This window comes from Mastomys coucha, unplaced genomic scaffold (assembly GCF_008632895.1).
Source record: "Mastomys coucha isolate ucsf_1 unplaced genomic scaffold, UCSF_Mcou_1 pScaffold1, whole genome shotgun sequence".
Classification (NCBI taxonomy): Eukaryota; Metazoa; Chordata; class Mammalia; order Rodentia; family Muridae; genus Mastomys; species Mastomys coucha.
Window position 1 is genome coordinate 85,497,863 of NW_022196891.1, and position 15,432 is coordinate 85,513,294.

At 41.2% G+C, this 15,432-nt stretch overlaps 1 protein-coding gene across 1 annotated transcript in view; it reads left to right on the forward strand.

Moving 5' to 3' along the window:
* Positions 1-15,432, forward strand: part of Ush2a (usherin) — a 689,504-nt gene that overhangs the window by 101,564 nt on the left and 572,508 nt on the right. Inside the window, 2 exon segments of the mRNA XM_031338301.1 lie at positions 1,162-1,357; positions 3,981-4,111. Of these exon segments, the coding sequence (XP_031194161.1) occupies positions 1,162-1,357; positions 3,981-4,111 (327 nt within the window).

Genomic DNA, 15,432 nt, shown 5'->3' on the forward strand with positions numbered 1-15,432 from the left:
ATTTTTCTCTTTTCTCTTTGCTCTTCTGGCCTAAATGGCCTGAGATTCTGGTGACCAGTTAGTCTTCAAGTCCATTAGGGTGTCTCCACTGGGGGTTTGCAGCCTATGTGACCTCTGGGGGTTTGAGTGTCACATTGTCTCTGGGTTTCTGGGTGCTTGCTTGGTTTCTGGAATTCGTAGTACCGCCTGGCCTACAAGTAAAGAGGAAGTCTTCTGAAAAAGTTGTGAGCTGGGATATGGAGCGCAGGGGAGAGGGCGCACTTGGAGCCCAGGGGAGAAGGCGCACTTGGAGCCCAGGGGAGAGGGCACGCATGGAGCACAGGGGAGAGGGCGCGCTTGGAGCACAGGGGAGAGGGCGCGCTTGGAGCACAGGGGAGAGGGTGCGCTTGGAGCACAGGGGAGAGGGCGCGCTTGGAGCCCAGGGGAGAGGGCGCGCTTGGAGCCCAGGGGAGAGGGCGCGCTTGGAGCACAGGGGAGAAGGCGCGCTTGGAGCGCAGGGGAGAGGGCACGCATGGAGCCCAGGGGAGAGGGCGCGCTTGGAGCACAGGGGAGAGGGCGCGCTTGGAGCCCAGGGGAGAGGACACGCATGGAGCACAGGGGAGAGGGCGCGCTTGGAGCACAGGGGAGAGGACACGCATGGAGCACAGGGGAGAGGGCGCGCTTGGAGCACAGGGGAGAGGGCGCGCTTGAGGGATGTTGGGGAAGGCTTTGTGGAGTGTTAGCAGGTGGTGGACAGTGTCTTAACTGGGGTTTCTTGAATGTCTTTTGGTAAAGCAGCTGGAGGTGTAGATTGGAATGAGAAGCCCAGGGCATGGGGTCAAAGAGATTCTTCACAACTAGTGAGATCAGTTCATTTCCCAATTCATTGTAAAGTCTGAAAGGTCAGAGGGATAATTTAATGTTCATTTTACTTTTTGTTTGTGATCTCTTCTACTGCTCTAGAGTTAAGCGTAGAGAGATTTTAATATTTCAACATCATTTTAAAGGTTGTAGAAAAGTCCTAATTCATGCCCCTTTATTTCTGATTTCTAAGGGAGTTTTAAAGACAAAATAGTCAGAGGTTCTTCCTTCACGAGTTTTAAATTTCTACTACTTGACAGTGGCCGGTATACAAGAAAACCATCGCGGCTTCCCATTTCTTCTGACATTTTGTCATTCCAGTGTGACCGATGCTCCCCTCTTTATAATGACAAGCCTTTCCGCAGTAGTGACAATGTTCAAGCGTTCAACTGTAAGCCTTGCCAATGCCACGGCCACACCAGCAGCTGCCACTATGATGCTTCTGTGGACCCATTTCCCCTGGAGCACCACAGAGGCGGTGGAGGCGTCTGTGATGACTGTCAGCATCACACCACAGGTAATCCCAAGTCGTGAGAGGCTGGCTCAGCCGGTGGGGCCGTGGGAGGCTGGCTCAGCCGATGGGGCCGTGGGAGGCTGGCTCAGCCGGTGGGGCCGTGGGAGGCTGGCTCAGCCGGTGGGGCCGTGGGAGGCTGGCTCAGCCGGTGGGGCCGTGGGAGGCTGGCTCAGCCGGTGGGGCCGTGGGCGTCTATCTCTAGATGCTGGATATTTTAAACTATGATGCGGTTATCTTAGTTAGGAATGAGCTTTCGTGCTGTTAAGTTGGGGAACAAAGCTGCTTCATCAAACCTCCGCTATTCAGAAATAGTTCTTCATTGTACGTTTGCAGGAAGACGTTTCTACAAAAGGGTTCACATCATTGACTGAATGATGTAATTCATACAGCTAAGCCTGGCTCAGCTTGATACATCCATACAGAAACTTACTTGTACCAACTTACATTCCCATCTTCTTTATATATGGTTTCACACATGGGTGTGTTACCTTCACTCAGACAAAACTAATCATCTTTTGAAGACATTACAAATGCGTAGACCAACACAAGGGTTCGTAGGATAAGGGGCTCAATGGAGAGCCCGGCAATCTGAGATGGCCCTCAGAACCTACATGGTGGAAATGAAAGACCGACCCCTGCAAGCTGTCCTCTGACCTCGTCAGGCACTTATGGTGCACATATGCCCAGCACACACACAGTACGCGCACACACACACACACACACACACACACACACACACACAATGTAAAAAGAGGTTATAAATACAGAAGGTGATAAATATTCTCTGTAGCTTCAATGATAACAAGTAATTTCTAGTCGTCATTAAAGTCACTATTTTCTGAAGAGCAGTATGAGCAGTAAAGCAGAAACAGGCAGTATTCGTGTCTGAAATAAAATTCAGCTTTAATAGACCCAAACGTGTTACCCGAGGGCATGAGTCAATGAATGAGATAAGTCCTGACCATATAGAATAGCCTAAGACCCTGGCCAGGGACCTAAGCCATGAAGGTGAATATCCCTGGGCTTCTCATGCAAGAGCAGGTTCTGTAGGAGAGAGACATACGGAGGCACCATCAGCAATGTGAACGTCAACATTCTAGAAACATTAAGAATGTATTCAACTTTTAGTTCACCAGAAGCTAATATCACTCAGACTGAGAATTTTAGGTGAGTATATAGTTTTCTGACATTGAGTTCATTTCCAGGAATGTCAGAACAGGGTGTATGGTTTTTAACAGGGACATTGTGAACGTGAAGGTTTATTTCAGACTCTTTCTGTGGCTTTGGCACTATCCACACTGGTTCTGGAAATTACTCAGAGCATAGAAACCTACTCATTTAATTTTATTATTTTATTCATATTTAGTATTTTATATATCTTACACTATTTATATTTTATATATTTATTATTTTATTCATATTATTTTATATTTTATTATTTTGCTCATATTATTTTGTTCATATTATTTTATATTTTGTGTATTTTATTTATTTATTATTTTATTCATGAAAATGGCCAGAGGAAAGGGCTACTTCATAAACTGAAAGCCATAGGAAGGAACTACATTGCGCACTGAATATATCAGGATCTTCTAATATTTAATGCAAGACTTATCTGGCATGTATAAATATAGCAAATTTCTTTATTCTGATACCTGAAGTAAAATAAAAATAAGTGACAGGTGCACTAAAAAGTCAGTTTAACTTACAGCAACCATTATGTTAAGAGTATTCCACAGTCTTCATGATTGATTTACTTCTGAAAAATATATTTCTGTACTTTTTTTGTATCTATGTGATCATGTGTATGTATGTTGATCATATATATGTGTGGAGGCTGAAGTCACATCAAGTGTCTTTATCAGTCACCCTCCACCCTCTCTTTCTCTGTCTCTCTCTCTGTCTCTCTCTCCTTGTCTCTGTCTCTGTCTCTCTCTGTCTCCCTGTCTCTGTCTCTCTCTGTCTCCCTGTCTCTGTCTCTCTCTGTCTCTCTGTCTCTCTGTCTGTCTGTCTGTCTGTCTGTCTGTCTGTCTGTCTCTCTCTCTCTCTCTGGAACTCGTTTACTTGGCCGAGCTGGCTGGTAGATGAGCCCCAGGGACCCATCTGTCACTGGGTGATTGGTCTGTGCTGCCTGTGGATCTGGCTATTTTTGTGTGTGCTGGGTATCAGATTCAAGTCCTCCTGTAGGCACAGCAAGTGTCTTACTAGTTGTGTGAGCACCTCGGCTCTCAACTGACCTTTGTGACACAGCGTTCCTCCATCCTTCTTCTTCTGTAGATGTCATCGGCGTTATATGTAGCAATTCTTCATATTTTGCTTTAGCGATAAGTGCCTGGCCACGGAAAAGCCATTTTAAGTTTAGAAGAGTTCCTTTAGCATGTACGTTCCCCGACAAAGCCAAACTTCCCAGAAGTGTGCTGGTGCACAGCAGATGGGTGTTTAATGAAGTAAAGCACCATTTCATAGGCTCTGGATCACTAAATTGGCAGGTAGAGTTGAAAGGTGCATTAAAATGGACGTCCCCAAAATTACAGAATTTCCTCCAAGGAATACCGTCTTCAGTCTTGAATTATGCGGCCGATTGTAATGAATCATGAGTCCTAATGCTCACCCTGTCCCGACGCAGGGAGACACTGTGAGGCGTGCCAGGATTACTACTACCGACCCGTTGGTGCAGATCCTGCTGCCCCGGACATCTGCAAGCCCTGTGACTGTAACAGGGCCGGGACTAGGAACGGCAGCCTCCTCTGTGACCAGGTGAGTTACTTCATTATTTCAAGGGAGGTAAGGAATGGCTCTCCTGCTGGGGATCAGTCTGGGACACTCTCCCTGGATCTCCAGACTGTGGTTTCCAGGAAATTTTGAGTTGGCCTTTACGAGACATCTAAGGTAGATAGAACCTTGAGCAGTGTCTATCATGAATGTTGACTGACTGCTGTGTGGAGAGAAAATGCTAAAACGAAAGACTCATTTTAATCTTCATTTTGTAAATGTCAAAAAGAATTGGAGAGTACAATTCTAATCAAACTGCAAAGCAGTGAAGTATTTAAAAAAAATAGAAATAAGACACTTTAATCCCAAAGCCAAGAGAGGCTAGTCCTGTAAAATCTGGTTGCCTGAAGATGCAAACGGAAGTCATACTTCCCTGCTTCTAAATTCCCACCTGCCTAATAGTTTGAAAATGAAATACACGTTTATATTCTTAAAACATGCTTATCATCTATATGACAGATTTTAATGTTTGTCTAACATGGATGTGAATCTTCACTAAGCTGGTTTGATAAATCCTTCTTTAAGCCAGTAACTCCATGTTTAAGTCTGTGGTCATTATCTCTAATTTGGTTTTGTCACCCTCATATCCAAAATGATTTCAGGTAAAGAAAACTTATCTCATAAAGCCAACTCAATGACCATATTAATTTTAATGACTACGTATAACTTTGAATAGTTGAGAACACAGTGGTTAGCATAATAAACCTAGCTGTAGAACATTTCATTAAATTCCATCGTAAACATAATAAATTCAAGACAAGATATATGTGTCATATAGCTTTCAGCAAACCCTGAACAGAGACTTTCAAAACAAGTTAATTTGGCGATTTCTTGAAGTAAAGAAATTGGAAGGCAAACTTGCCAGTTTGGGTCCAGCCAGTCATGGCTGCATAGCAAACATGGTGAGACTTGTTTCAAGTCAGTTTCTAAAACAGAAATGATAGAGTAAAGGACATGGAAGGTTGTCAAAGTGTGACAATGACAGGAGGCCATGTTGGTTGAAACGCTCAAAACTGAAAGACTAACAGAGTCTTTCCCCTAGGTTATTTGATGCTATTGAGAACTTTGTTATCTGATGCAGGAGGCTGAACCGGAAATCCTGGCAGGCGAGACAAGGCTCTCCCACTGAGCCACATCCCAGCCTTCAGTGTACACTTTTCACACATTTCTTAGTGAAACCAGATGTCCTCTTCACACTGCTCATTCTACACTCTTCATGTCTTTGTGTTTGAAGTCCGAGCTGCCTTATCCATGTTGTCAACTGGACATTCCTAGGTAGAAGGAATCTTGATGGAATATAGCTTCAGACTGGCCTGTGATCGTGTCCGTGGGTATATTCTTGATTTCTAATTGATAGAGGAGGACCCAGCCCACAGTGAGCAGTACCACGCTAGACAGGTGGGCCTAGGCTTTATAACAAGGGCAGCTGAATGTGAGCCTGGAAGTGAGCTGGTAGCAGTGATCCTCCATGGTCTCTGCTTCAGCTCCTGCCTCCAGGTTCCTGCCTGGAGTTTTCACCCTAAACTCGCTCTGTGGAGGCGTTAAGCCAATCGAAGCCTCTTCTGGTTGTATGTGATCAGGGTGGTTTTTACAACAATAGAAACCAAACTAGAACATACACATATACCACACATACTTACACATACAGATTCAGACAGACATACACATGCAGACACAATCACACATACATACACAGACACCAAACAACACATATACATACTCAGTCACATACAGACAGTTATACATACATTCACACACATTCATATACACTACACACACATATATATATATCATAAATATATCAAACAACATGCATATACACACATATTTACACATATACACGCATTCACACATACTACATACAACATACAAACACAAACTCACAAAGACACTAACATACACACTCACATACACACATACATACACACATCAAGCACCACACACATATATACAAACACCAAACACAAATACACATATTTATACACACACATTCACATATACCATATATTATACAATCATAAATTCATACACTCACACACACACTCACATACATACACACACATATATGTATATACATATATACATATACACACCAAATACAACATATATGCATTCATACATACATACAGATAGATGCTCACACACACTCACACACACATACACTCATGCCACACACCATACATACACACTCACACCAACAGTCACTCATATAGACACACACATATGGTCACATAGACACATACATCATACATACAGTCACACAGACACATTCACACACATACTTTCACACACACTCACACAGACACACTTGCACACATACATACACACAGAAGATATGGTTTCTACCTTCTTACAGTGTCTACATCTGTAGATTTCACCTAAACAACCATTGTTTGTTCTAATGTCATTAACTGTATGCATGGCTTTCTTCTAATAACTCTAGGTACACATCAGTGTGTGTATGTTAGACCAGGTAAGTAATTTAAAGCTATTCCAATAAGTAGGTGAAAATTATAAGTATACACAAGCCATACTCAGACATTTAAAAAAAAGAAAAACAGTAAGAAATGCATAAGCACAAGACAATAATGGCCTTCTGCCCACTTCTGTTCAACATATTCCTGCTGAGTTTAAACAATGTAAATTAGACCAAAAACAAAATCAAGGGATTTGAATAACAAATGTCTCCATTTGTACATAAATGATATTACTTACAAAAAAATTTAAAAAATACTAAGTGGCATGTAGAAGCACACATCCAACATCTCACAGGTAAGTAAGTACGGGTGTGAATTCCAGATAACTGGGGTTAACTCGTAAAGCCTGTCTCCAACAAACGCATAAGCAAATAAAACAGTAACAAGGCCCCAAATGAACAAAACACTAAATTAAACAAATTTCCCCAACTATTATAACTAACGAATGATCACATTTTCAAGATTTCAGATAAATCCAGAAAAATCAGATATAATTCTACATGGCAGCAACAGAGTAAAATTATTATTAAGACTATATCATATAAAACATTTTGAGGGAAAAATATTCAGGAAGAAGTTTAGTGAAAGCTTTGCGAAGTGTACATTTTGTAAACTATGAAGCATGGTTGAACTGAAAACCCAACTAAATAGGATGTTCACGTGTCAGATGATGTAATGTTTTAAAATCAGAATCATTCGTTAAACTGGCCTGTTGATTCAAGATTATCCCCATATAAAATACAACTTATATATAAATATTCATACAAAGGCTCCTTTTGAGATCAGAGTAATAGGATACAAAATTAAATTTTTTCAAAGGACATGTCTAAAACAGTCATAAAAGGCATCGGAGAGTTAGATTACCCATACTTCCTGATTTTAAACTATATTAATGTCTTACAGTTGTCAATGGGATGTCATATAAGGCTGTGTGTGTGTGTGTGTGGTGTAGAGGGGTGGGGTGGTGTGTGTGTGTGTGATGTATATATCCGTCCATATATCCATCTCTGGTATAGACCTGAGAGTCCAGAAATAAATCCTTTACAGAAAACCTAATTTTCATTTTTTATTTATTTATATTTTATGGGCATGAGTTTTTTGCCTGCTTGTATTACCTGTGTGAGGGTGCCAGATGCCCTGAAACTGGAGCTACAATTGTGAGTTACCATGGGGGTGGTAGAAAATGAACCCAGTCCCTCTGGAATAACAACTAGTGCTCTCTTAACTGCTGAGTCATTTCTCCAGCCCCATGAAAACCTGATATTTTGATGGAGGGGTCAGGGTAGTTCATTGAAGAAAGCATAATTTTTACAATAAATGTGCATCCATATGAGAAAAGAAAGCTAGCTCTTTACCTCACCCTATGCATTGAAACATACATTTACACATTATATGTCAAAATGGAATAGAGCACTGAGCCCAAGAGCTAAAAATCACAAAATTATTAGACAAATATAGCACTTAATATATTGTACCAAAAGCATAAACAACTAAAACGACATCAATGATTCTTTGTAAAATCCAATCATTTGCATATTTTTGCCAGCTGCAGGTAGTTTTTTAAGTATCTGACATTACACACACACACACACACACACACACCACACACGCTTCTCTTTTTTGGTTTTGCTGGTGTGAAATTATTTATTTCCCTATGTATTCATAGGTGGAGTTAATATGTTGGAGTTTTCCTTATAGTAGTATAGGGCTGGATTTGTGGATAATATTGTTTAAATTTGACTTTATCATGGAATGTCTTGTTTTTTCTATGATGGTTGAACCTTTTGCTGGGTATAGCAGTCTGGGGTGTCATCTGTGCTCTCTTATAGTCTGTATGGGGTCTATCCAGGCCCTTTTGGCTTTTAGAGTCTCTGTTGAGAAGTTGGGTCTGCTTTTATATGATCTACCTTTTTCCCTTACAGCTTTTAATATTCTTTCTTTGCTCTACACATTTAGTATTTTGATTATTATGTGGCATGGGGACGTTCTTTTAGGGTCCAGTGTATTTGGTGTTTTATAAGCTTCTTGTAACCTTATAGGCATCTCCTTATTTACATTAGGAAGATTTTCTTCAATGATTTTGTTGAAAATATTTTCTGAGCCTCTGAGATGGTAATGCTCTTCTGGTCCTATTACTCCTGGGTTTGATCTTTTCATGGTATCCCAGTTTTCCTGGAGTTTTGTGTCATGGACTTTTTAGATTTAATATTTTCTTAGACCTATCAATTTCTGCTATCATATCCTCTCTGCCTGAGATTCTTTCTTACAACTCCTGTATTCTGTTGGTGAGGCTTGTGTGTATATGGTTCTTGTTCACTTACCTAAAATTTTCATATCCAGGATTACCTCAGCTTGTGTTTTCTTTATTGCTTCTATTTCCATTTTCAGGTCTTGAATAGTTCTATTCATTTCCTTCACCTGAATGTATTTTCTCAGATTTCTTTAAGGGATTTATTCATTTCCTCTATAAGGGCCTCTGTCATCTTTATAAGGTTGGCTTTTAAGGTCGTTTTCTTGTGCTTCAACTCTTTTTGGAATATCTAGGGCTTGCTCTAGTAGGATGTCATTTTCTCTCCAGCAGAGGAGCTGCCCTCTCACCACACCTCACTGGAAATACCACACAACTATCACAGTCAGAACCTTCGGGACAGGGAGACAGCTCAGTTGGTTAGAGTACTTGTTGGTCAAGCATGACGTATGTTCAGATCTCAGTATCTACCTAAAATTCTAGGCATGATCTCACATAACTATACCTGCAGTGCTCTGGGAAGAGGGGACAGGAGAATCCCCCGATCTCCCTGATCGTCAGACTAACTTTAGGTTCAGCGAGAGGCCCTGTCTCATAGGTACCATAGTCACTTTTCCATCACTGTAAATAGACACCATGGCCTGGACAACTTATAGGAAGAAAAAAAAGATGCCGTCTAATTAGGAGCTTGCTGCTTATAGTTTCAGAAGGTTAATCCCCTTATCATCATGGTAGGGAGTATGGTACCATGACGGCTGAAACAATAGCTGATAGCTTATGATCGTTACAAAGTATGGGCATAGAGAAGGGGACAGAGGGAGTGATGGAGAGACAGAGAGAGTGAGTGAGTGAGGGGGAGAGAGAGAAAGAGAGAGATTGAGACTCACATGGGCTTTTGAAACCTCAAAACCCACTCCCAGTGGCATGCCTCCTTCTCAAGGCCACACCTCCTAATGCTTCCTAAATTGTCCACCAACTGGGACCCCAACATCAAATAAAGTGCCCCAAGGGGGCACTTTCATTCAAACTCTCATACAAGGGAGTGAGATTGTATGATAGAACACCCGGCATCCACCTTTAAGGTTCCTACAATGAACCCCCACAGATGTATATAAGCCACCACCCACACCCACACACACACACACACACACACATACACACACACACACACACACACACACACACACATACACATGTGCACACACACACACACATACACACACACACACACGAGGAACAAGCTCACTAAGATCATTCTGTGCAGTTTCTGGGTACTGTTAACAATCTTAGAGGGGAAAGTATGTTTCCAACTGGGAGAACCCTTGTATGACCTTGTATGTTCACAGGGTACAGACTAAACTACTGTATATTAATTGACAATTTGAATATATTGCTTTCAACAAAATGCAAAGATTTCTACAGGCAAAGCCAGCTATATTCCTCACAGGAGAAGAGAGTATTTTGAAGAGTATATCCACTGATTAAACAATTCCTTTCTTCTTGCCAGTCCAGTGTTTGTACTTCTCCTGTTCAGATGAAACCCCCAGATTCTATTTAATTTCCTGATCTTCAGATTTTGAGTTTGCTTTAGTGATGTTTTGTTTGGCAGCATCTCCATTACCTCATTGGCTTTTAGTGAGTTCTAGGGGGAGATGTCGTCTGCCGAACATCAAGTTTCCTCTCCCACCAGCCAAAGGCATACTTACAAAGACATAATTTTTGTTTCATTTTACTTACAATGACAGAAATCGTGGGGAACGCTGTGTTCCCTTGTCATCCTAAAACTCACGCTTCCTGCTTTCTTTAAGCAAAAACCTACCAATTTTTAGCACACCTACACTAGATCTGTGCATTGAATTTTCTCAATGCCTTGAAATTACAATGTGAGAAACTCTATCTGGGAATCCGGAGGAGAGTGGCCAAAGATGCTAAAGGAAGGCTTTTGCTTTTGTTTTATTTTACAAGGTTTCACTATTTTTTTTTAATGCTATCATTAATTATCCCTGCCAAATTTATGACAGTTGTCACACAGCAGAGGATCACTATTGCCACATGGTCTGTACAACTGATGTGGACTCTTTTGTTGTCAAAGTTGGAGAGCCCCTGGTTGTGATCCCCGAGCAGCATGGTTACAGTGCCGTCGGGGAGTGCAGATGCAAACTATGCTGTTACCCTTCCATGGGCCTAATGCCCTTTCTGTTGCTGTAACTGAACTTGCAGCTTAGCATTCTGGGTAAATTGAGAACAGTGGCTACGAGCACAGCTTTGGATTGTGAAGGATGCTTTCTTGACTGATTTTTCCACAAACCCTGACTTTTAGCTTCGTTTGCAAAAGGGGAGAAGGCTCAGTGGCACACAAGTAAGAGGAGCTGAGTTCATATCTTCAGAACATATCTACAAAGTAAACATGGATGCAAACAAGCCTTTAACTTCAGTAGTGTGTGTGTGTGTGTGTGTGTGTCTGTCTGTCTGTCTGTGTGCTGTGTATATGTGTGTGTGTGTGTGTTTGTATGTGTATGTGTATGTTTGGGGGAAACAAGAGAATTGCTGGAGTTTGATAGCCCTCAGCTGAGCTCCAGGTTAAATTAGACCCCTCTGTCTCAAGTGGTAAATGTGTACATAACACACACACACACACACACACACACACAGAAGGTGAGGATATTCTCAGAAAAAGTCCAACAACAACCACACTTGCAGCTACCCTGCCCCCATTGTAATGTGCCATGAGAAGAAGGCAAAAAAGTAATCTACATGTATAATGTGTACTGAGTTTATTTACCAAACTAAGTACTATAGAAGAAGCCAGAAAAACGATTGAGCTTCGGTAACACAACTTTAAGGAGGAGTATTTTTATTTCACACATGCAGCTAGCACATGACTTGTTGTGCAGGTTGTACTTGATAAGACCTGAAGGAGAACATCACATGGTGTTCTGAGGCAAGAGGTGCGGGTGTCACCTGTCTCCACCTCCCAGATATTGACATTATAGAATGGGTCACCACAACCAAAAACCTTTAAGTTTTTCACACAAATACTTAAATGTGCACTCCTTCAACAATGCTCAAAACTACCGTCTATATTTCCTTGAGAAGAAATAACTATGATATTTTTTAGTCCTTCTAAACTCCTCATGGGCAAATTTTATGTTAATTTGTTAATCTCTAACGGAGCCAGTGCACACACTCTAAGTACTCCTAGCTCTTTCTGGTTACCCAGGGTGCTCTGGGCTCCTCTCAGTTTACTTATTATGCAAATTCTGCTATTGTCCAGAATTTCCCTTCCAGGAAGTGAGGTACTGATGGGATAGTTGAAGGTTTAGGATCCTAGATTGGATGCCTTCAAAACTGAATTCTTGAGCAGTTGGGAGATAGCGTGAGACTTTGATTTATGCCAATCAGATTCCTTGTCCTTAGAAGCAGAGGTACCACCAAGCTTCCTGGGAGCTCTCTCTTATTTGGGCTCAAAGCGTAAAGCTTATGTAAAATATCTGAATAAATGTTTCCCAATAGAACTCCTTCCATGGGATGCTAAATGCTGCTAATCAATTCCTTCCGGATTCTCCAGCTATTCTTCAGTTAAGCTAGGTTTCAGTGTTTTTCTTTCCTGTCCTTCTTCTGATGAGGTGTTCGTTTATAACCCTTCATGCAACTTCTAGTTTAAACCGAACTCTCCCTACTCTATGAAACAGAAATATAGACAAGTTGGAGTCATTGCATACAAGACCCCAAGCATCAGAGACCGAAGAAGATGCCCCTAGGCACAGGCAGAGACTGAGTTTTATAGGTCTACAGTTTACCTAGCTGGCTTTCTTTAAGGAGTGTTTATATCAAGCTTTGGGAAAGGAGCTAAGTAAGGGTTTTGGGAAACCAAAGTAGTTAGTGTTTCAGAAAGAAGAGATGAGCTCAGAGAATGTTCTGTGTGTCTTTGCATGTTCGTTGATTATCTTATGTGTAAAGAACGAGAGGCTGTCATCCCAATGAGGAGGGTTAAGGGTAAGAGCATTAGGTAGCCATGGCAAGCTGAGAAACTTCCAGGCAGGCAACGAAGTAGAAGAGCCCATTGCATTCCATGATAAGGTTTTTTTGTTTGTTTGTTTTTTAAACCCACTATTTTAAACTGTTTCAGAAGCTAAGGATATGTACCAATGTCAGGTAAATTCATTACAACAATATATTACAAACATCATAACTCTATTCTGAATGCTTTTAAAGGTAGATGGGGATTTAGTAGGTTTTCAAAAAGAGATGTTTAAAAAAAAAAAAGAGTGTTTCACAAGAAAACACTACTGCATGTGAAATGAAAAGCTGAATAGAACTGATAGTAAATTGTCCATTGAATAAAATATTAAAAAGCAATCTAACAGTAATATAACTGAGATGTCGAGATAAAGATGGCTAATAGTGAAGGTGGTGTCAGTGAGTCGTCATACAACTTCACAAGACTTCATATGAAACTGGATTCCCTGGAGGAGAGGAAAGGGGTTGGGGCAGAGAAAAATACATAAAGAAATCATAGCTAGAAATTTCCAAAATTGTATATAAAGCCATAAAGTCACAGAGCCAAGAAGGTCAATAAAACACACAGGGAAAAAATTCAAAGAAAACAACCAGTAGGTATATAATCATCAAATTCCTCAGAACTATTGATTGCTTCCTGTCGTGATAAAAACAAAATATTAAAGTGTCATGGGAAAATACACATTCTGTACATAATATCCATCAGATGACGGCAGAGACCTGACAGATAACGCAAGTGAGAGGAAAATGGGGCAACAGGAAAACGCACAAAGAGACAGCACAGCTTAATCCCCTGTCCATCACGGCGGCGTCTTTTTGAGGGGAGGATGGACTTCAATTGTACAGTGTGTAAGTTACAGTTCATTGCAGGAAGAACTGTGCCATACAGAACTTTAGAGGAGGTGAAATACTGCAGGATCCATGGATCTATACAGAGAAAGACGGCACTCTAAACACAGCAGTTCCCGATGTGCATTTCCTGATCGTTTAACACACTCTAAGGGGGAGTGGGAAGTTTAAACAAAATCAACATCACCTTTAAGAGTTTGTAACATGAAAAATACACTGTACTGGTAAAGGGGCAGAAGGGAAGGGCTTTGAGGGTCTTAAAGCACAGAGGAGCTAATTTTCCTCATAGGTAGATTGTGTAAACATGTACAAGAGAATGGTAAAGTCATAAAATGAAACTTAGGTTTCTAAGGCTTTGTGGGCGTAAGATGGAGCCAATAAATTCCCATGATACAAAATAGGAAGGTGCAGAAAAGGAAGTCCAGGCGTATCAGCGAATAGAAAGATGGTGGTGATGAGATTGAGGCCACAGCTATAACCATGCCAAAGTTTGACATCCTAATACTCCATTTACCAGGGAAAGATTGGAATGGCATGTGAAAATGAGATCTCACAAACTGGGCATGCGCGAGATCTCTCACCCTGAGCATGCGCGACATTTAGGACGTACAGTTCAAACAGGAGCAACACATCGGCTGAACAGACCCAGCGGGGAAACAGGAGTTAGAGCGAAACTGCTGTGACTCTCTTAATATCGGGAAACACAGATTTTATGGCAACCATTTTATAGAGGACACCAAACGCAGTTATAGTTTGCAAAGGGAGTAATTTTCATTTTAATGATAAGATCTACTAATTTTTAACACGTGGTTGCCAAACAAAAATAACTATACATAGAAAGTAAACTTCAACCGAAGTGAATGGAAAAATAGAAAAATCCCCAATTTCATGTAAAAACATCAATACCCCTATCTTCAATAACCAGGAAAATAAAGTGGACTAAAAATCAGTAAGGATGTAGATTGCCCAACACTATCGACAGAGTTGCCCCCATTGACACGGACTGAGCCCTCATTCCAGCCGCAGCTCACGGACTGAACACTCAGTCCAACCACAGCTGAGTGTTGTTTATGTTTTTGAAGTTTATGAAAAAACATCCACCAAAACAGATTAAATCTGGGCCATAAACAACCACACCACCGAAAACTGTACATTATTTAAATCATATAAAGCATATTGATTAATCAGTTAAATTATCAACCAGCAAGATATTCAGAAACATCACTAAATATTTATAAAGTGACCCACTTCTACATAACCCAGAGACGACAAAAAAAAAGTCAAAATATCAATCAGAAGCCAGAAGCAAGGGTGCAAACCCTGCGTCCTCAGCTCTTTTTTTTATCATTATTATTTTTTCTTAGATATTTTCTTTATTTACATGTAAATTTCTCCCTTCCCAGTTTCCCCTCTAAAAAATAAAGAAACAAACGAAAACAACAAAAACAAACCCCAGCTGCCTCCCCACTCCCCATGCCTGCCACCCCGCCCTCTCCTGCTTATAGGCCCTGGCATTCCCCCACACTGGGGCACAGAACCTTCACAGGGCTGAGGTCCTCTCCTCCCATTGATGATCGAATTTGCAATCCTCCACTATACACACCTATACACACACTGCCAGAGCAATCAGTCCCACTGTGTGTACTCTTTGGTTGGTGGTTGAGACTCTGGGATGGAGCTGGAGAATATCATCCTGAGTGAGGTAACTCAAT